Source organism: Rhinoraja longicauda, chromosome 23, assembly GCF_053455715.1.
Source record: "Rhinoraja longicauda isolate Sanriku21f chromosome 23, sRhiLon1.1, whole genome shotgun sequence".
Lineage (NCBI taxonomy): Eukaryota > Metazoa > Chordata > Chondrichthyes > Rajiformes > Arhynchobatidae > Rhinoraja > Rhinoraja longicauda.
This window is the reverse complement of record NC_135975.1, coordinates 31,328,759-31,351,996: the sequence shown is the minus strand read 5'-3', so window position 1 is coordinate 31,351,996 and position 23,238 is coordinate 31,328,759. Positions and strand designations below refer to the sequence as shown.

General features: G+C 47.2%; 1 protein-coding gene across 1 annotated transcript in view; it reads left to right on the top strand.

The window, feature by feature from the left end:
* The window catches only part of st8sia1 (ST8 alpha-N-acetyl-neuraminide alpha-2,8-sialyltransferase 1), a 57,666-nt gene extending 34,822 nt beyond the window's left edge, over positions 1 to 22,844 (top strand). Inside the window, exons 4-5 of the mRNA XM_078419988.1 lie at positions 2,731 to 2,823; positions 10,795 to 22,844. Of these exons, the coding sequence (XP_078276114.1) occupies positions 2,731 to 2,823; positions 10,795 to 11,269 (568 nt within the window). The 3' untranslated portion in view covers positions 11,270 to 22,844. The remainder of the gene's footprint in view (positions 1 to 2,730; positions 2,824 to 10,794) is intronic.
* Positions 22,845 to 23,238: the final 394 nt, after the last annotated feature.

Below are 23,238 nucleotides of genomic sequence, written 5' to 3'. Positions count from 1 at the left end.
CATTTTTCCTGCATCTAGCTTGTCCAGTCCTTTTATAATTGTATACGTTTCTATAAGATCCCCTCTCATCCTTCTAAATTCCAGTGAATACAAGCCCAGTCTTTTCAATCTTTCCTCATATGACAGTCCCGCCATCCCGGGGATTAACCTCGTGAACCTATGCTGCATTGCCTCAATAGAAAGGATGTCCTTCCTCAAATTAGGAGACCAAAACTGCACACAATAGTCCAGATGTGGTCTCACCAGGGCCCTATACAACTGCAGAAGGACCTCTTTACTCCTATATTCAAATCCTCTTGTTCTGAAGGCCAACATGACATTAGCTTTCTTCACTGCCTGCTGTGCCTGCATGTTTACTTTCAGTGACTGGTGTACAAAGACACCCAGGTCATGTTGCACTTCACTTTTACCTAATCTAAAACCATTGAGATAATCTGCCTCCTTGTTTTTGCTGCCAAAATGGATAACCTCATATTTATCTACATTATACTGCATCTGCCATGCATCTGCCCACTCACTCAACCTGTCCAAGTCACCCTGCAACCTCCTAACATCCTTGTCGCAGTTCACACTGCCACTCAGCTTTGTGTAATCTGCAAATTTGCTAGTGTTACTTTTAATTCCATCACCCAAATCATTAATATAGAAATATAGAAAATAGGTGCAGGAGTAGGCCATTCGGCCCTTCGAGCCTGCACCGCCATTCAATATGATCATGGCTGATCATCCAGCTCAGTAACCTGTATCTGCCTTCTCTCCATACCCCCTGATCCCTTTAGCAAAAAGGGCCAAATCTAACTCCCTCTTAAATATAGCCAATGAACTGGCCTCAACTACCTTCTGTGGCAGAGAATTCCACAGACTCACCACTCTCTGTGTGAAGAAATGTTTTCTCATCTCGGTCCTAAAAGACTTCCCCCTTATCCTTAAGCTGTGACCCCTAGTTCTGGACTCCCCCAACATCGGGAACAATCTTCCCGCATCTAGCCTCTCCAACCCCTTAAGAAATTTATATGTTTCTATAAGATCCCCCCTCAGTCTTCTAAATTCCAGCGAGTACAAGCCTAGTCTATCCAGTCTTTCTTCATATGAAAGTCCCGCCATCCCAGGGATCAATCTAGTGAACCTTCTCTGTACTCCCTCTAAGGCAAGAACGTCTTTCCTCAGATTAGGAGCCCAAAACTGCACACTATACTCCAGGTGCGGTCTCACCTATGTATTGTAAATAGTTGCGGCCTCAGCACTGAGCCTTTTGGCTCCCACTGCCACTGCCTGCCATTCTGAAAAGGACCTGTTTATTCCTACTCTTTGCTTCCTGTCTGCCAACCAATTCTCTATCCATGTCAATACCCTACCCCCAATACCATGTGCTCCAATTTTACCCACTAATCTCCTGTGTGGGACCTTATCAAAGGCTTTCTGAAAGTCTATATACACTCATCCACTGGCTCTCCTTCATCCATTTTACTTGTCACATCCCCAAAAAATTCCAGAAGATTAGTCAAGCAGGATTTCCCCTTCATAAATCCATGCTGACTTGGACCGATCCTTTTACTGCTATCCAAATGCGCCGTTATTACTTCTTTAATAATTGACTCCAGCATCTTCTCCACCACTGATGTCAGGCTAACTAGAGGCCATAGCTATAAGATGAGAGGGGGAAAGTTTCATGTAGATGTGTGGGACAAGTGTTTTACACAGAGAGGAGGCCTGGAATGTGTTGCCAGGGGTGGTGGTGGAGGCAGGTAGGATCGTGGCATTTTAAGAGGCTTCTAGATAGGCACATTGAAGTGCAGGGAATAGAGGGATATGCATCGCGTGCAGACAGAGGAGACCGGTTTAATTTGGCATCATGTTTGGCACAGACATTGTGGGCCGAAGGGCTCTTCCCTGTGCTGTACGATGCTATGGTCTACGTTCTATGGGACTCTTCAACAGTGTCTGCATCTTATTGCTTTGCATTCAGTGGAGAGTCCCACTTTGTTGTCCTCACCAATATGTAACCTGCCAAGATCATTAAAAACTGACAGCAGGTTATTCACTCTGTAGATGGAAGGAAGTGCAGGTGCTGGTTTACAAAAAAGACCAAGATATACGTTTGTGGCGTTTAGAAGACTTTTGGATACGCAGGGAATGGAGGGATGTGGGTTATGTGCAGCTAGATTGGTGACGGACTTGACATCATGTTCGGCACAGACATTGTTGTCCAAAGGGGCCGTTACTGTACAGGCACCGTTAGGGTGGCACGGTGGCGCAGCGGTAGAGCTACTGCCTTACAGCGCCGGAGACCCGGGTTCGATCCCGTTTGTCTGTGCGTTCCCCCCGTGACCTGCGTGGGTTTTCTCCAAGATCTTCAGTTCCCTCCCACATTCCAATAGAGGTACGGGCTGGTAGATTAATTGGCCCGGTATAAAAATGTGCAAATGTAAAATTGTCCCGAGTGTGTGTGTACGGTACTGTTAGTGTGTGGGTAACGCTGGTCGGTACGGACTCGGTGGGTCGGAAGGCCTGCTTCCACTCCGTATCTCTAACCTGACAAAAACTATACTGTGCTGTACTGTTCTATATTCTATTAACACAAGGAGCCTAGAGAAAGGTTGAACGTGGATTGCGTGGTATAAAACATGGCGCGTTGCGTGATTGTTGCCGGCCCAGCCGTGGGAGTTGGTGAGGAAGTGCCGAGCCGCTGCAGGTTGCACAATGACAAGCTCACCTCGTTTCTCTTTGCAGCTGCAACCTGCCTCCTCTCACCAGCGAGTACACCAGTGACGCCGGCTACAGGACCCACCTGGTGACTGCAAATCCCAGCATCATCGAGAAAAGGTATGGTGGGACAACACCCCCAGTTAGGATTGAACCGGGATCTCTGGCGCTGTAAAGTCGCTGTCGCATGCTGTCCCCAGGTTTGATAGGTTCTCTTAAGATGCATTTAGAAGCACATAATATTAAAATAAGTAAAGTCATTTAAAAATACCATAAAATGCTCGTGTTTAACCAATTTATTTACCGTCAGGACATTTGACAGGTAGATTGGAGACGACAGTTTGACGGTCAGGTAAGCACGGGAATTTTCGCGATGTTTTTGGCCTCAGCATTACATTTAAAGTGGGCTCCCAACCCAGATATGCAACCCAGAAACCAGATATGCATCTCCCTTACATTTTCAAAGAATGCCCACACACTTCACAAAAATCCACTGAACCACTTAAAAAAAAATTTTTTTTAATACAGCTATTAGTAAACTGGAAGTAAACCCGGTTTATTCCTTGTTACAGTGATGCTTGGTTTTTAAGTAACCCATACAAGGTGTTATAGTTCAAAACTCTCAAGTACTTACCGACTTGTCAGTGATTTCAGCGAAAATTAAGACGCCGGAGAAACATTGACAGCGTGGGAATTATTGCGATGTTTCCGAAGACGCTGTAATCTCGACCTGACTCGGCATTGTCGTGATCATTGTCGTCGGGTAAAAGAAAAGTTCGGCGATCTGCTACGACTTTGACAGTCGCCGGCAGTCGCCAAAAAGATCGCCTAAGTGGGACTGGCCCTTTACTCAGCGGGTCAGGCAGCATATCGGGACAGAAGGAATGGGTGACATATCGGGTCTTTCCCCCACAACCTGTAGTCGGTCTGAAGAAGAGTCCCGACCGGAAACATCACCGATCCATGTTCTCTGTAGATGCCGCCTGACCCGCTGAGTTACTCCAGCACTTTGTGCCTTTCTTTGATAAACCATCATCTGCAGTTCTTGTGTCCACATTAAGTGATTGGCGACCTTAATGGAGCAAGTAGGAACAGATTGCCATGGGGACTGATTGGTAACGTTGTCCATTGTATGTACCTGTTCTCTGGAGGGTGTGCCTTGCAGTTAGATAATGTTAGGCTTATTTGCCAGTTGTCACTGTGGCCTCTGGCACTGAGCTAACTTGGCATGATACTGTTGATGTTTTGCTAATGCCCTATCGCCTGGATTTTCTTTGTTTCCCGTCGTAATAACAGGACTTGCCCAAACAGACACCTACGTCCACCCTTGTTTACTTAGTTAACGGCGGATTGAACCTTAACTTCTTATCCCTTCCTTGCTTCCCTATTTAAAAGTCAAAGCTGGGTATATTGTCTTATGTGCGGCACCTCCTATAATTTGGATAAAATTACCTCCAGAAGCCTCCCCCCCACCCCCTGCAAATGTGGCACCCAGGTCAGATGAGGCGGCTATTTTCAACCTCATCAGGACTTCCGCGGCCGATCGGCGGGTCGAATTTGCCAGGGCTGTGTAACTCCGGCCTGCCCAGAGCCGGCAGATCCATTCCCATAGCCGACTTCCGCGAGCCTTATACCTCGACCCCCCCCAAGGCCGTGACCTTTGTTGGTCTGACAAAACGGATAATATGGCAAGACTCTGGAACCGAGGATACCGAACAATCAGCGGGGGTCGTGTACAAGGTTTCAGGTTTCTCTAAGCATGTATATGTGAGGCTCCCCAGGGTAAAATGTTTGGATGACATTAAAAGCATTAAGAACTGGACTCTCATGTGGATAAATGCGAGGTTACCCACTTTGGTGGCAAGAAGAGGAAGGCAGATTATTATCTGAATAGATCAAGCGCAGGCTCGGCGATCGCTTCGCTGAACACCTGTGCTCGGTCCGCATTAATCAAACTGATCTCCCGGTGGTCAAGCACTTCAACTCCCCCTCCCATTCCCAGTCTGACCTTTCTGTCATGGGCCTCCTCCAGTGCCATAGTGAGGCCCACCGGAAATTGGAGGAACAGCACCTCATATTTCACCTGGGCAGTTTGCAGCCCAGTGGTATGAACATCGACTTCTCCAACTTTAGATAGTTCCTCTGTCCCTCCCGTCCCCTCCTCCTTCCCAGATCTCCCTCTATCTTCCTGTCTCCACCTATATCCTTCCTTTGTCCCGCCCCCCTGACATCAGTCTGAAAAAGGGTCTCGACCCGAAACGTCACCCATTCCTTCTCTCCCGAGATGCTGCCTGACCTGCTGAGTTACTCCTGCATTTTGTGAATAAAAACCTTCGATTTGTACCAGCATCTGCAGTTATCTTCTTATATTATCTGAATAGTGTCAGATTAGGAAAAGGGGAGGTGCAACGAGACCTGGGTGTTCTTGTGCATCAGTCGCTGAAAGTAAGCATGCAGGTACAGCAGGCAGTGAGGACATCTAATGGCATGTTGACCTTCATAGCGAGAGGATTTGAGTTTAGGAGCAAGGAGGTCCTGCTGCAGTTGTACAGCGCCCTGGTGAGACCACACCTGGAGTATTGCGTGCAATTTTGGTCTCCTAATTTGAGGAAGGACATTATTGCTATTGAAGGAATGCAGCGTAGGTTCACCAGGTTAATTCCCGGGATGGCGGGACTGACATGTGACGAAAGAATGGGTCGACTGGGCTTGTATTCACTGGAATTTAGAAGGATGAGAGGGGATCTTACAGAAACGTATAAAATTCTTAAAGGGTTGGACAGGCCAGATGCAGGAAAAATGTTCCCGATGTTGGGCGAGTCCAGAATGAGGGGGTCAGGGTTTAAGAATAGGGGTATTCTTCCATGGCTGATCTCTGCCTCCTAATCCCATTTTCCTGCTTCTCCCCGTAAACTTTGATTCCCGTTCTAATCAAGAATTTGTCTTCTTCTGCCTTAAAAATATCCACTGACTTGGCCTCCACAGCCCTCTGTGGCAATGAGTTCCACAGATTAACTACCCTCTGACTAAAGAAGTTCCTCCTCAGCTCCTTTCTAAAAGAGCGCCCTTTAATAATGGGGCTATAACCTCTGGTCCTAGACTCTCCCACCAGTGGAAACATCCTTCCCACATCTATGCCTTCTTCCAAGGGGAATCTCTGCAGATCCTTGTGTGTCCATCTATTTGATCTCAACTACCCATCGATTTCGAAGCTCATCTATACCTGAATATGGCACAGGATACAGAGAGGCAATTACAACCATTGACCTCCTGCCCATCCAGTGCCCACCCCACTCCCCTGCCTATGCCATCATATTAACTGGCTTCCTGGGAACTGCTGAGAAACATAGAAACATAGATCAATAGGTGCAGGAGTAGGTAATTTGGCCCTTCGAGCCAGCACCGCCATTCAATATGATCATGGCTGATCATCTAAAATTACGCGTAGGTATCACAAAATGCTGGAGTAACTCAGTGGGTCAGGCAGCATCTCTGGAGAGAAGGGATGGGTGACGTTTCGGGTCGAGACCCTTCTCCGGCGCTCTGCCCTCAACACGATTACTGATCTCACCAATTCCGGCGCTCCGCCCTCTAATGCCTCCAAACTTGTTGTTCCCCAGCCCCGCACAGCCCGAATTTACCTTCTCCCTAAAATCTAAGGACATCAGTCTGAAGAAGGGTCTCGACCTGAAACGTCACTATGGGAGACGGTGGGTTTATAGTAGAAACAACAGGAGAATCGTGGTAGAATTCAAAACAAGACGTTGTTTTGCAAACAGCCCGTCTGTCTACTCACACGACCTTGGCCCGTTTCTGAATGTTAATTGGCCTCAGTCTGACCAGAAATCTTCAGCTTAAATAGCAGGCACAAAGTGCTGGAGTAACTCAGCAGGTCAGGCAGCATCTCAGGAGAGAAGGAATGGATGATGTTTCGGGTCGAGGCCCTTCTTCAGACTGAAGAAAGGTCTCGACCTGAAACGTCACCCATTCCTTCTCTCCAGAGGTGCTGCCTGACCCGCTGAGTTACTCCAGCATTTTGTGATACCTTCGATTTGTACCAGCATCTGCAGTTATTTTCCTACCTATCTAAAATTATGCTTTTTCCCCATATCCCTTGATTCCTTTAACCCTAAGAGCTAAATTTAACTCTCTTTTGAAAACACCCAGTGAATTGGCCTCCACTGCCTTCTGTGGCAGAGAATTCCACAGATTCATAACTCTCTGGGCGAAAAAGTTTTTCCTCATCTCAGTCCTAAATGGCCTGCCCCTTATCCTTAAACTGTGGCCCTTGGTTCTGGACACCCCCAACATGGGGAACATTTTTCCTGCATCTCCCCTGTCCAATCCCTTAAGAATTTATCTGGGTGGACAAAAGCCAGAGATGATGAGCAAAAGGTGTAAGATAGAGAGATGAGGATAGAAGAGGTGCCAAGTGTGCAGCCAGAGGAAGGAATGTGGGTGGAAGGAACAGAGAGAAAGGGAGAAAAGGGTGCACATCCAGGTGGGACACAGGGAGGAGAGGATGGGTAAAGGTGCGGTGGAGTGTTTGTGCGTTAGTTGCCTAAAATTGGAGAATTCAACGTTCATACCATTGGGCTGTAAGCTGCCCAAGTGAAATACGAGGTGCTGTTCCTCCAGTTTGTGTGCGGCCTCACTCTGGCAGTGGAGGAGGCCCAGGACAGGAAAGGATAGAGGTGGAAGGAGACAGGGTTAGGGAAAGGGGGGGGGGGGTGGGATAGTGGGAGTGATGGGTGCGTACCGGGGTGTGGCACACGGAAGGGAAGGACAGGAAAAAGTGGGGAGTTTGTTACCTAAAATTGTCTTTTCAGCCTGAGATGAAAAGACAAAAGGTGTGAGACAAAAGGATTGACGAGTTACAAATTAGTCTAGTTTAGTTTATTGTGAATTGTGAAGCTAGACTCCAAAGGCGTACAACTTTGTAGGCTAATTTGCTTGGTAAAATTGTAAATTGGCCCTAGTGTTAGTGTGCGGGGATCGCTGGTCGGCGCGGTCTCGGGCTTCCAAAGGGCCTGTTTCCGTGCTTTTTCTCTAAACTAAACTAAACTAAACTTAGAAGGAATGTAGGTGGAGGGGGAGGGAGAGTGGAGCAATAGTGCGTCTGGGTAGGACACAGGGGAGAGAAGGGGGTGCGGGGACAGAAAGCGGGGGTTGTGGGAAGAAGGAAGAGGCCAGAGGTTGTAGTTTAACTAACATTGGAGCATTAAGCTGAATAAGAGGTGCTGTTCCTCCAGTTTGCATGTGATCGACATAGAATAGGATAGAAGGGTGGGTCGGGGAGTGTGGAGCTGGAGCAATAGTATAGGGGATGAGTCACCTGGGAAGGCGGGACAAGGCCGAGAAGGTCAGGTTGCACCTGAACTGGAAGGAGACCAATATCCCAGTGGGGAGGTTGGCTTGTGCTGTTAGGTAAGGTTTATTATTAGCAGCAGCAAAGGGCTCAAAGTCGATGTTTAAATAGGGAGGTGCAGTCCCTAGGGGAGAAAGATTTTCATGTGTGCGTGCGTGGTTGTGCCTGTCTGCGTGCGTGTGCCTGTGCGTGCGTGTGTCTGCATGTTGTGTCTGTGCGTGTGTGTGTTTGCATGCGTGTGGCTTAGCGTGCATACATGCATGTGTGGGTATACGCGTGCATGCATGTGTGCCTGTATGCATGTATGTGTGTGAGTGTGTGTGTGTGTGTGTCAGTGTGTGTGTGTGTGTGTATGCATGTGTGTCTGTGCACGTGTGAGTCTGCATGTTGTGTCTGTGCGTGTGTGTTTTGCATGCGTGTGGCTTAGCGTGCATACATGCATGTGTGGGTGTACGCGTGCATGCATGTGTGCCTGTATGCATGTGTGTGTGTCAGTGTGTGTGTGTGTATGCATGTGTGTCTGTGTGTGTGTATCTCCCAGTGACCAAAGAACTGCAGAATTGATTAGGTGTGGATTTGCATTTTGTTCAGACAGAGTGCGTCTAGGGAGGGATTTTCAATGTCACTGACGGCTTGGCTTGGCGTAACTAACAGCTGCCTTATTCTCTTCTCTATATCCCGGCAACGCTCCTTGGTGAGGTGCCTGATGGAAAGTAAAAGTGTCTAGTTTGGGGGGAGGGGAATTGCAGCTCAGTAAAGCTGCCAACTCATAGCTCCCGGTCACTGCCACATCCCTGCATCTATTCCCAGCTGCAGATTGAGAGGAAAACCCTTTAAAAAGAAATGATCAACAGGGACAGAGTGCGTCTTGGAATTTTCCATTTATGTTTAATTCGAGTCAGACAGCATGGAAACAGGCCCTTCGGACCAAAGATACTAGAGGAACAAGATAGACCACTCGACCCTAAAAACCGTAGTACGTCATGGCGCCATTTTAGTAGGCGGAAACTTGCAGAAACATTTTAAAAGAAAAATACCAAAAACCTGTGAATTGATAGATGAGATATATTCTGCATTTTAATGGTATCATCACACATACTATTCCCCCAAAACACTGATTACACTGCGAGAGGTATAGTGAACGGTGGGTTTTGCCTACTAAAATGGCGGACGTTACGCTCCTTTGCATACTACACTTCAGTATAGGCGATTTCAACTGAGTGGTCCATCTTGTTCCTCTAGTATCTTTGGTTCAGTCCAATTCGTCCATGCCATCCCTTTGCCCACCTTTGACCCATATCATCTAAACCTCCCCTGCCCATGTACCTGTACAAACGTCTTTTAAATGTTATTATTGTACCTGCTTCAACCACCTCCTCTAGCAGCTCATTCCATACATCCATTATCCTCTGAGTGAACAAGTTCCTATTAAATATTTCCCCTCTCATCTTAGCCCTATGTCCTCTGGTTCTTGATTCCCCTACTCCTGGTAAAAGACTGTGCATTCATAGGGGTGCCAACTTTCTTACTCCCAAATACGGGACAAGGTGACGTCACTGCCTCGCGCCCCATGTGACCGCACCCAGCTAGCGGCCACGTGCTCCTGCTCCACCAATGGCGGCCGCCCAGGGCGGGAGGCGGGTTGCTATGCAACTTCCGTTAGGCGGCGCCCGGGCGTCCGGGCCTACACTGTCCAGGCCCGCAGTGGTCCCAGAGCCTGCAGTGTCCGGGCCTACACTGTTCGGGCCTACAGTGGCCCCAGGCCTACAGTGTCTGGGCCTACAGTGTCTGGGCCTACAGTGGGCCTACAGTATCTGATCCTACAGTGTCTGGGCCTACAGTGTCCAGGCCTACAGCGCCCCCCCAGGCCTAACACGGGACAAGGACGGTCCTGTATGGGTCAAACCAATTTAGCCCAATATAGGGGATGTCCCGGCTAATACGGGACAGTTGGCAACTCTATGCATTCACCCTATCTATTCCCCTCATGATTTTTTACATCTCAGTTTATGTTCACCCCTCTGTTCCACAAGAACCCCAGGCAGTTTGAGTTTGTCCCATAAACAAGAAGACCTGGTGCATTCACCCTACCTATTCCACCAGCTCTGTGTTTTGTGCTCATTGTTCAAGTCAAGTCAAGTCAATTTTATTTGTATAGCACATTTAAAAACAACCCACGTTGACCAAAGTGCTGTACATCTGATTAGGTACTAAGGAAAAAATGAAACATACAGTAGCACGCAAACATAACAGCACATACAAAACAGTTCACAGCGCCTCCTCAATGAGCCTCAAACGCTAGGGAGTAGAAATAGGTTTTGAGCCTGGACTTAAAGGAGTCGATGGAGGGGACAGTTCTGATGGGGAGAGGGATGCTGTTCCACAGTCTAGGAGCTGCAACCGCAAAAGCCCGGTCACCCCTGAGCTCAAGCCTAGACCGCGGGATAGTGAGTAGCCCCAAGTCGGCCGACCTGAGGGACCTGAAGTTAGAGAGGTGGGTTAGAAGATTTTTGATGTAGGGGGGGGAAATGTCCATTTAGGGCTTTATATGTGAATAGGAGGAGCTTGAAGTTGATTCTGTACCGTACAGGGAGCCAGTGGAGAGAGGCCAGAATCGGCGTGATGTGGTCCCTTTTACGGGTACCCGTCAGGAGTCTCGCTGCGGCGTTAGATCCGTTCCCGTCGTCAGCAGAAGATGAAACGATTCCTCTCCTCTCTTTCAGATTTCAAAACCTGCTGTGGTCGCGGAAATCCTTTGTGGAGAGCATGAAGGCGTACGGTGGGAGCTACATCTACATGCCAGCCTTCTCCATGAAGACAGGGACGGACCCGTCGCTCCGCACCTACTACACGCTGTCTGACTTCGGTGCCAACCAGACCCTCCTCTTCGCCAATCCGGAATTTCTGCGCAGCGTGCAGAAATTCTGGAAGAGGAAAGGGATTCACGGCAAGCGTTTGTCCACGGGCATGTTCCTCGTCAGCGTGGCCATGGGGCTCTGCGAAGACGTCACCCTCTACGGGTTTTGGCCATTTTCAAAAGACCTGCAAGGCAAGATAATCAGCCACCACTATTACGACAATATCATGCCTTATTCAGGCTACCACGCCATGCCCGAAGAGTTTCTTCAACTTTGGCTCCTGCATAAAAGTGGCATCTTAAAGATGCAGATTGGCAAATGTGACGATGGCTCGTTTTAATCTTTATTCCAGAATAATGGAACTGTATATTGTACAGGTTTCCTGCCGTGTTCCTTTTGGGTAGAATCTCACCAACTTGCACTGGCAAGATGTTCCATTTCAGTAGTGAATACTTTCTTTGGAGAAAATTGGTTCGAAGCCAGATTTCCTCCTCGTTTGCCCCAAACTGTGAATGGATGTACGGTCAGCTGAGCTGAACAACACTTCCGACACCTGGCCTGCACTGTGCATGGAACATTATGCCACAAGGAGCAATGAGACGCTGATGGAATGACTGGCCATTGCTGGTTTATACTTGTACCAGTAAACCAACACAAGTAACGAATGCTTCGAAAGCTCAAAGGATGACGTTCGAAAGGGTTGTGTGTAAATATTGTCTCTTGCAGTTGTTGCTGAAGGATTCTCAGTTGGTGAAAGTATCGCCAAAGTTTCATAGTTAGTCTGCGTTTTTTTTGCAAGACGCAGGTTCGGACCCGGTACACATTATTAAGGAGCATGCATTCAACAAATTGGTATGAGTTATTCTACTAATTTCTGTTCTGCTCATAGGAAATTGTTTTGCAAGCATTTCATTCGGTGTGAAGCAACTAGCTTAGTACTTTTTACAGAGAGTAGACCTTCTTGAACCAGCTTTGACGAGCCTATTTCCAAATCAGTTTTGCCTTAATGTTGCAGTTACAGAATAGGCTTCCACCTCTTGCGATTGTCTACGGGATTTTATCTTATCTTTCCATTGCCATTCCCCTTTTGTTCCGATAAGGTACAAGATACATCTGATGATGTCTTTCCCCACAGTGGGTATACTGTTGAACACGTCAAAAAAGACCGCGCCCCATTGTGGTAATAATTTACAAAAAATACTGACAGCAAGTGAATGCATTTGTTACCTTCATGGACTGAGCCGTTTGGAACGTGAAAATACTTTTTCTTTGTATCACTCTCTCTGGCATACGATAGGCGAGATTATGATCTAAGCCTAGGCACGTGCTAGATTGGTATTCATAGTGGAGACACACGTACTGAGCGGAAATGAGTGATTTCCGTGGCTATGTATTAGGGATGGCAAAACTGTTTTCTATCAGAGAGTGGAATTACTCCAAACACTTATCAACTGTGTATCCTACATCTTCAACGAGTTATATTTAAGCCCAAGAGTGGGAGTTAATTGTTTCACCATTATATGGACAGCATGGTGGCGCAGCGGGTAGAGCCGCTGCCTCACAGCGCCAGAGACCCGGGTTCCATCCTGACCTCGGGTGCTGCCTGTGTGTGTGTGTGTGTGGAGTTTGTACATTCTCCCTATGCTATGCACGTGGGTTTGAATGTTGGCACACACCTGTTGGAGAAGGGTCAGCTTCTGTGCCCACTGGGTGGCACAGCGGCACAGCGGGTGGAACCGCCGTTACCTGACAGCGCCAAAGACCGGGTTTGCTCCTGACCTCGGGTGCTGTCTGTGTGGAGTTTGCACGTTCTCCCTGTGACTATGTCGGTTTCCTCCCACATCCCAAAGACGTGCGGGTTTGTAGGCCAATTGGCCCACTGTACGTTTTGCCCTGGTGTGTGGGGAGTGGATGGGAAAGTGGAACTAGTGTGAACGGGTGATCGATGGTCAGAGTGGACTCGGTGGGCCGAAGGGCCAGCTTCCATGCTGTAACTCCAAACTAAACTATGGTTGATGAGTAGAACCAATTATACATCTCCTTACATGAACATGGGGAAGTCTTGTTTATAATTAATATCAGGTGAAGAAAGACGTTTGGTTGCAACATCAGAGACAAGAGTTGGCTGGTGTTCATTTTAAATATATATATTTTCTGACTCGGGTTTAAAGCTATTTCCAATACATTTCTCCTTTAGTATTGTTTTTTTTAGTGATAATATTATAAAGGTGGGTTGTAGTTTCACTTGTAGCAAATCCGTGCCAAATTTCATGGGGTTATCAGAAGTGTCCTATCTTATCTGGTAACACTAAATTGCTCCCACCTCTCTATTCTTTCATGTAGTCACAGCTGATGGAAAGGAACCCAGGTTGTTTTTTAGTGAGGTAGAAGGTGTTCCTTGTGACAAATACTTGCGTGGATGCATCTCCGAAGAGTTCTAGATTGCTTAAAATCAATGAATTTCAGGTATAGGCTTTGAAAAACGCGTCGCCAATTTGTACAAAATTAAGGACAGTATTCTGAATGGTTTTATGAACCTAAACTACTTGAAAAAGAGTGGCGCAGCGGTAGAGTTGCTGCCTCACAGCGCCAGATACCCAGGTTCCAGCCTGACTACGGGTGCTGTCTGTACGGAGTTTGTACGTTCTCCCCCTGACCTGCGTGGGTTTTCTCCGGGATCTCCGGTTTCCTCCCACACTCCAAAGACGTACAGGTTTGTAGGCTAATTGGCAAAATTGTAAGTTGTTCCTAGCGTGTGTAGGATAGTGTTCGTGTGCGGGGAGGGATAGTCGGTGCGGACTCGGTGGGCCGAAGGGCCTGTTTCTGAGCTGCACCTCTGAACTGAACTAAAGTCGTACTTAAGTAATCGATGGGAATCCTCAGCAAAGTGCCAGGTTAGACAAGGGCGTCTGGCATCACTGGGTGCCAAGGTCATTTTGACTTGGGATTGGGAAAGGAAGAGATTGTTGGGCTTTTGGGTCCAGCTTCACGTAACATGCAGTCCCAGGGAGATGGGTAGGAATCTTGGTTTTTCAACTGGAAAGCCAACTGATTTGCAAATTCTTCCCTTGATGACCTAGTGAAGTGTGTCATAAAGTCATATATCACAGAAACAGCCCCTTCCGCCCAATTTATCCATGCCAACCAAGATGCCCCATCTACGCTACAAACAGCAAAGGTCCCAGCAGTGATCCTTGCGGTAAGCCAACTGGTCATAAGGTCATAAGTGATAGAAGCAGAATTAGGCCATTTGGCCCATCAAGTCTATTCAATCATGGTTGATCTATCTCTCCCTCCTAACCCAATTCTCCTGCTTCTCCCCATAACCCCTGACACCCGTACTAATCCAGAAAGGTCACAGGCATCCAATCACAATCATAACCGCCATTCTCTGTCTCCAATTAAAGTCATACAGCACAGAAACAGGCCCTTCGGCCCAATTTTCCCATGCCGACCAAGATGCCCACCTACACTAGTCCCACCTACCTGCGTTTGCCCCATATCACTCTAAACCTTTCCTATCCAGGTACCTGACCAAACATTGTTATAATACCTGCCTCAACTACCTCCTCCGGCAGCTTGTTCTATATGTAACTGACTGTAAATGGCTCAATTGTAATCATGCATTGTCTTTCTGTTGAATGGATAGCTCGCAACAAAAGCCTTTCACTGTACCTCGCTACACGTGACAATAAACTAAACTGTAATATACCCAACACCCTCTCTGTGAAGATGTTGCCCTGCGGGTTCCTATTAAATCTTTCTCCGCTTACCTGAGACCTATGGCCACTTGTTTTTGATACCCCTACAATGGGTAAAAGACTCTGTGCATTTACCCTACCTCTTCTCCTCATGATCTTATACACGGGGCAGCATGCTGGCGCGGTGGTAGACTTGCTGCCTCGCAGCGCCAGAGACCCGGGTGTGCCTGTACGCAGTTTTTCTACGTTCTCCCTGTGACCGCGTGGGTTTTCCCCGGTTTCCTCTCACATCTCCTCCCACAATACCGGTTTGTAGGTTAATTGGGTTCCGTAAAGAGCGTAAATGATCCCCTAGTGTGTTGGATGGTGCTAGTGTGCGGGGATCGCTGGTCGGCGTGGACTCGGTGGCCTGTTTCCACGCTATATTTCTAAACAAAAACCAAACCTCTGCAAGATCACCGCTCAGCCTCCTGTGCTCCAAAGAATAAAGTTGTGGCCTGCCCGACCCCTCTCGATAGTTCAGGCACTCGAGTCTTTTCGTGATTCTAGAAGATTTGAGAGAAGAGTTTGGAAACTGGCATGAGCTGGCCTGTGGGATCGAGTAATGTGACGAAGGGGAACGACTACAGGTCGGAACCCCAACCTCTGAAAGCTTCCTTCCTGCTTGCTAAAATGGTGAAGCTGGAGGATGGATGTGTATCAGTCACCATGACCCATTACATCCCACCTAAAGAGAGAAACCGGAGGCAGCAACTCGACCGACAATGCAACTTAAAGCAGCGATAGATAGATTCTTGATTAATATCGGAGTCTGGGGTTATGGGGAGAAGGCAGGAGAATGGGGTTAGGAGGGAGAGAGATCAGCCATGATTGAATGGCGGAGTAGACTTGATGGGCCGAATGGGCCTAATTCTGCTCCTATCACATGATCTTATCAACAAAACAGGCGCAGACTTAGGTGGATGGATATAATGTCACAGATTGTGAATGTTAGATGATTGTCATTGGATGTTCAGCTGTTATGTCAAATGCCTTGTAGTCTACTTGAAGGTTTTAGAAAATGCACCTAGATGGATAATCTGTGGAAGTGTAGCATATTCCATGGGGGGCAGTTGTGTAACCTGATTTAAACGGGGTCAAGTTTAAACCATTGAAAGTCGGAGGGGAAAAAAAAGTATTTCATAAAACTCTAAATGTCTGTGTCCTTGTCCCGTGTGCTTTCCAGTTAGCAAAGCAACTGCAAATCGTCTGTGGAAATGTATTTCTTCACTGTGAGTCCGAACAGTATTAATGCGAGATTAAACGGAAGGTATCAGCGGCGATGTGCAGCAAGTCAGGCGGCATCTGTGGAAGGGGAAGGAGAGTTATCTCTCCAGTACGATAACCAGTCAATGTGCGTGCCAGCGAATCTGTATGTTGGGTTCGATTATTTAATATTTTATTTAGCAAGTAACAGTGTTATTTGTGCCGTGTTGACAGCATGTGTACGAGCCAAATGATGCAGCAGTATAAAGCTGCATCTTGAGAATACTTTAGTTACCTGGACTGTTCTTTATTGAGCAGCAGATATGATTAGACTTGGTTTCCTATCTGGCTACCTCAGGTGTGGGTATATGAGTTCTAACTGCCTTCATTATTTTTCTGTCGGAGGAGGAAAAAAGGGCGCAAATTCGAAAATAAAAATGAAAGGGCCCAGATGTTAAAGGCCAAGATTTTGAACTAAATGAGTTTGTGCCTGTGGTACAGTTAATTTATGGTATTTTCCTATCACAGGTACACAACACGAAAGCCCTTGATTCTGGTGCCCTCCTTATATACAAACTAATTCTTTAAAAAGAGCAAATTCTGAGTATTTTCTCCGCCCATAAGATTGTTCTGTATTAAACTGGCCATTTCTATTTTCTGTGCTAGCGCAGAATAAAGGAAGTGCACAGAAACAGGCCATTCGGCCTACCTTGAATGCTACCCAAGTTGCCATACTGGGCTAGTCCCATTTGCTGTATTTGGCTCATAGCCCTCTAAAACACCATTATTTATAACGCTATTTTATTTTGTTTCCATAAACATTTGAGTGAAAACATATGAACCAAAGTATTTTAAGTCGTAGTGAGTCCTGTAACAGTTCAACAGGTAACGTAAGTGTTAAGTCCCTCAGATTCAGTCATTTTCACACTAGAGGTACAATACATTTTAAACAGCTGTCATTTTGCACATATAATTCCTTCTTTTTTGGGGGGGAGTTTCCAATTTAGGACAGTGCAGCTTTAAAAAAAAAAAAAAAATTTAGTTCTTTAGATTTGTAGGTCAGAAGACACTGTATTTTGTCGCGATGTTTCGCAAAAGCAACAAGGAAATTATTGGGGGCTTCCAACACAAAATGGATGTCCAGTTGTCAGACTTATGACTTTGTGGTGAAAAACACAATCACCGATTTTTTTAATTGTTGCATGTGTGGATTAAAAAGAACAATACTGCAGCATGATGCGTTAATGTTCCCCTTGTTGCTTCCCCATTATACTTCCTCCCTGTCATTGTTTCTGGAGTCTCGAAGCCCGCTGTCGTAACCCAGAGCCGAGCGGCGATATTTGTGTCAGTGCCGTCTTTTGAGAAGTGCGTGTGGTTAGGGGTGGGCTTGCGGTTTTACCTGCAGGGGGGGGAACACTGCATGCTAACCAGAGGCTGTGGTCCAAAGCCAGACCCCTGAGCTGTTGGTTTTGGATGTGAACCTATTTCCAAAAGGGAGATACCACATTTTACTTTAGAGCAAAATCTCTTCATCAAAGTAACGACGAAAGTTTGTATTCGCCATAGAGGATTTATTTATGTCTGAGTTTTGACGTTTTACAATGTTGTTGGTATTGAAATTCTTTTTGATGGCGTCTTAATTTAACTGATTTCTATTTCCGAAACTGATGGCTGTATTTTAACAACATTACCGAATTATGACCTGACCTGTGTACACTCAGTAGCCTCTTAAGGGCAATCAGATTTTAAAGCTTTAGGTTCAAGGAACAAGTTAGACTGGTGACTTGCTGAGTCCCATGTTATTATATATAGACAATTGATGCCAAAAGGGATTGATTTCCTGTTCTGAGCCGTTAACCTCACCTACAGGTTGAAACTGCCTAGTCAGGCATCATAGAACATACAATAGTACAGCACAATGTCCATGCTGAACGTGATGCCAAGTTAAACTGATCTCATCTGCCTGGACATGATCCATATCCCTCTATTCCTTGCACTTCCATGTGCCTGCCTAAAAGCCTCTCAAGCCACTATCGAATCTGCCTCCACAACCATCCCTGGCAATGCGTTCTAGTCTCCCCACCACCCCTCCCCAGTGCGTTAAAAAAAACTCGCCACGCACATCTCCATTAAACATTACCCCTCTCACCTTATAGTTCTGCCCTCTGGTCTTTGACGTTTCCACGTTGGGGAGCAGGTTCTGACTGTCTTCCGTGTCTATGCCTCTCATAATTTTATATACTTCCATCAAGTCTCCCCTCGACCTCTGACGTTCCAGAAAAAAAAATCCAAGTCTATCCGACCTCTCCCTGAGCTGAAACCCTCTAATCCAGGCAACATTCTGGTCAGCCTTCTCTCCAAAGCCTCCACACCCTTCCTGTAATGGGGCGATCAGAACAGCACGCAATACTCCAAATGTGGCCTAACCAAAGTCTTACAGAGCTGCATGGAATGCCAGACTAAAAGGTTTCAACCTGTAACTCAACTCCCCCTGCCTGATTTGTTTCTATATCCTTATCACCTTTCCTTCCCGACATGATGCATTGCTCATCGTTTTAAATGTTGATTTGAATTGGCGCAGAGGAGCACAGAATGCCATAACCTTAGGTGTGAGCCATGCTTTCAGTCCATAGCTTTGAGTTGCCATGCACAGATTTTGTAGTTCTTCACCCGTGTTCTGGATTTGGAAGGCGGCACAGTGGCACAGCTGGTAGAGCCGCTACCTCACAGCGCTGGGGACCCGGGTTCGATCCCGACCTCGGGTGCTGTCTGCGTGTGGAGTTTGCACCCTCTCCCTGTGACCACGTGGGTTCCGTCCAGGCGCTCTGGTTTCCTCCCACGTCCCAAAGACGTGCGGGTTTGTAAGTTAATTGTCCTCTGCAAATTGCCCCTAGTGTGTGGGGAGTGGATGTGAAAGTGGGTTAACGTGTTATAAGTGCGGACGGGTGATCGCTGGACTCGGTGGGCCGAAGGGCCTGTGTCCACGCTTCCATGTTTTAGTTTTTAGAGGTCATCTCTAAAACTGAAACATCGCCTTTCGCTGTCAGTTGTTTGTTTTGGATTCCACTCCCCGTTCTGCTGCTGGTGAAGTTAAGCTATGAGCTCAAAGGGACTCACAGAGTAAAATGTTATCGGTCCGGAAGAAGTATGTAACGTTGCTCTCAGCTATTTTCAGCTCGCAACTGCTGGTTTGTAAAACAGTGATCACCAGCATTTATGTGAGAAAGTGACTTCTAGTCCAATGTCAACAGATCTCAGTGCTGTGCAATGGCCAACAATGGTTCCCGAATTAACTTTATATGGACGTTTTTATGGATTCAAACTTCTTACTGGTTTGGGCCTTGTAGCTGTTGGTAGGCCCTGTGTTGTGTCCACATGCAATAAATTTCTGTAAGTTATTAAATGTGATTATTGTTTGTCTCATTTCTTGACTTCGTAATAAATCATTACAATGGGCGGCACGGTGGCGCAGCGGTAGAGTTGCTGCCTTCCAGCGCCAGGGACCCGGGTTCCATCCTGACTACGGGTGCTGTCTGCACGGAGTTTGTACGATCTCCCCGTGACCGCGCGGATTTTCTCCGGGTGCTACATAGAAACATAGAAAATAGGTGCAGGAGGAGGCCGTTCGGCCCTTCGAGCCAGCACCACCATTCATTGTGATCATGGCTGATCGTCCACAATCAATAACCCGTGCCTGCCTTCTCCCCATATCCCTTGATTCCACTAGCCTCTAGAGCTCTATCTAACTCGCTCTTAAATCTATCCAGTGATTTGGCTTCCACTGCCCTCTGTAGCAGAGAATTCCACAAATTCACAACTCTCTGGGTGAAAAAGTTTCTTCTCACCTCAGATTTAAATGGCATCCCCTTTATTGTAAGACTGTGGCCCCTGGCTCTGGACCCGCCCAACATTGGGAACATTTTTCCTGCATCTCGCTTGTCCAGTCCTTTTATAATTTTATATGTTTCTATAAGATCCCCTGCTCCGGGTTTCCCCACACACTCCAAAGACGTACAGGTTTGTAGGTTAATTGGCTTTGGTAAATATTGTAAATTGTCCCTAGTGCGTAGGATAGTGCTAGTGTACGGGGTGATCGCTGGTTGGCGTGGACTTGGTTGGGCGAAGGGCCTATTTCCACGCTGTATCTCTGAACTAAACTAATATTTGCAGCACCTCGGGTGCTGTCTGCGTGTGGAGTTTGCACCCTCTCCCTGTGACCACGTGGGTTCCGTCCAGGCGCTCTGGTTTCCTCCCACGTCCCAAAGACGTGCGGGTTTGTAAGTTAATTGTCCTCTGCAAATTGCCCCTAGTGTGTGGGGAGTGGATGCGAAAGTGGGTTAACGTGTTATAAGTGCGGACGGGTGATCGCTGGACTCGGTGGGCCGAAGGGCCTGTGTCCACGCTTCCATGTTTTAGTTTTTAGAGGTCATCTCTAAAACTGAAACATCGCCTTTCGCTGTCAGTTGTTTGTTTTGGATTCCACTCCCCGTTCTGCTGCTGGTGAAGTTAAGCTATGAGCTCAAAGGGACTCACAGAGTAAAATGTTATCGGTCCGGAAGAAGTATGTAACGTTGCTCTCAGCTATTTTCAGCTCGCAACTGCTGGTTTGTAAAACAGTGATCACCAGCATTTATGTGAGAAAGTGACTTCTAGTCCAATGTCAACAGATCTCAGTGCAATGGCCAACAATGGTTCCCGAATTAACTTTATATGGACGTTTTTATGGATTCAAACTTCTTACTGGTTTGGGCCTTGTAGCTGTTGGTAGGCCCTGTGTTGTGTCCACATGCAATAAATTTCTGTAAGTTATTAAATGTGATTATTGTTTGTCTCATTTCTTGACTTCGTAATAAATCATTACAATGGGCGGCACGGTGGCGCAGCGGTAGAGTTGCTGCCTTCCAGCGCCAGGGACCCGGGTTCCATCCTGACTACGGGTGCTGTCTGCACGGAGTTTGTACGATCTCCCCGTGACCGCGCGGATTTTCTCCGGGTGCTACATAGAAACATAGAAAATAGGTGCAGGAGGAGGCCGTTCGGCCCTTCGAGCCAGCACCACCATTCATTGTGATCATGGCTGATCGTCCACAATCAATAACCCGTGCCTGCCTTCTCCCCATATCCCTTGATTCCACTAGCCTCTAGAGCTCTATCTAACTCGCTCTTAAATCTATCCAGTGATTTGGCTTCCACTGCCCTCTGTAGCAGAGAATTCCACAAATTCACAACTCTCTGGGTGAAAAAGTTTCTTCTCACCTCAGATTTAAATGGCATCCCCTTTATTGTAAGACTGTGGCCCCTGGCTCTGGACCCGCCCAACATTGGGAACATTTTTCCTGCATCTCGCTTGTCCAGTCCTTTTATAATTTTATATGTTTCTATAAGATCCCCTGCTCCGGGTTTCCCCACACACTCCAAAGACGTACAGGTTTGTAGGTTAATTGGCTTTGGTAAATATTGTAAATTGTCCCTAGTGCGTAGGATAGTGCTAGTGTACGGGGTGATCGCTGGTTGGCGTGGACTTGGTTGGGCGAAGGGCCTATTTCCACGCTGTATCTCTGAACTAAACTAATATTTGCAGCACCTCGGGTGCTGTCTGCGTGTGGAGTTTGCACCCTCTCCCTGTGACCACGTGGGTTCCGTCCAGGCGCTCTGGTTTCCTCCCACGTCCCAAAGACGTGCGGGTTTGTAAGTTAATTGTCCTCTGCAAATTGCCCCTAGTGTGTGGGGAGTGGATGCGAAAGTGGGTTAACGTGTTATAAGTGCGGACGGGTGATCGCTGGACTCGGTGGGCCGAAGGGCCTGTGTCCACGCTTCCATGTTTTAGTTTTTAGAGGTCATCTCTAAAACTGAAACATCGCCTTTCGCTGTCAGTTGTTTGTTTTGGATTCCACTCCCCGTTCTGCTGCTGGTGAAGTTAAGCTATGAGCTCAAAGGGACTCACAGAGTAAAATGTTATCGGTCCGGAAGAAGTATGTAACGTTGCTCTCAGCTATTTTCAGCTCGCAACTGCTGGTTTGTAAAACAGTGATCACCAGCATTTATGTGAGAAAGTGACTTCTAGTCCAATGTCAACAGATCTCAGTGCAATGGCCAACAATGGTTCCCGAATTAACTTTATATGGACGTTTTTATGGATTCAAACTTCTTACTGGTTTGGGCCTTGTAGCTGTTGGTAGGCCCTGTGTTGTGTCCACATGCAATAAATTTCTGTAAGTTATTAAATGTGATTATTGTTTGTCTCATTTCTTGACTTCGTAATAAATCATTACAATGGGCGGCACGGTGGCGCAGCGGTAGAGTTGCTGCCTTCCAGCGCCAGGGACCCGGGTTCCATCCTGACTACGGGTGCTGTCTGCACGGAGTTTGTACGATCTCCCCGTGACCGCGCGGATTTTCTCCGGGTGCTACATAGAAACATAGAAAATAGGTGCAGGAGGAGGCCGTTCGGCCCTTCGAGCCAGCACCACCATTCATTGTGATCATGGCTGATCGTCCACAATCAATAACCCGTGCCTGCCTTCTCCCCATATCCCTTGATTCCACTAGCCTCTAGAGCTCTATCTAACTCGCTCTTAAATCTATCCAGTGATTTGGCTTCCACTGCCCTCTGTAGCAGAGAATTCCACAAATTCACAACTCTCTGGGTGAAAAAGTTTCTTCTCACCTCAGATTTAAATGGCATCCCCTTTATTGTAAGACTGTGGCCCCTGGCTCTGGACCCGCCCAACATTGGGAACATTTTTCCTGCATCTCGCTTGTCCAGTCCTTTTATAATTTTATATGTTTCTATAAGATCCCCTGCTCCGGGTTTCCCCACACACTCCAAAGACGTACAGGTTTGTAGGTTAATTGGCTTTGGTAAATATTGTAAATTGTCCCTAGTGCGTAGGATAGTGCTAGTGTACGGGGTGATCGCTGGTTGGCGTGGACTTGGTTGGGCGAAGGGCCTATTTCCACGCTGTATCTCTGAACTAAACTAATATTTGCAGCACAGAAAAAAGTCATTCGCCCCTATGGGGCGTGGCTGGGGGCGTGGCTGGGGGCGTGGCTGGGGCGGGCTGGGGGCGTGGCTGTGGGCGTGGCTGTGTTCTGCAGCTGCGGCTCACCGGCAGTCTCTCCGTTTTTTTTTGTGTTTTTTAGTCAATGTTGATGTTAAATGTACGTTTTGTTTTATTTTTAATTCTGTGTATGTAGGGGGGTGGTGGGGGGGTTGGGGGAAACCTTTTTTTAAATCTCCTCCTCAACGGAGATGCGACTTTTACCGTGTCGTATCTCCGTTCGCGCAACGGCCTAACACCGTGGAGTCGGCGGCCTCCAGCTGGGATCGACCTCGAAGACTCCGGTCGCAGGGCCTGGACTT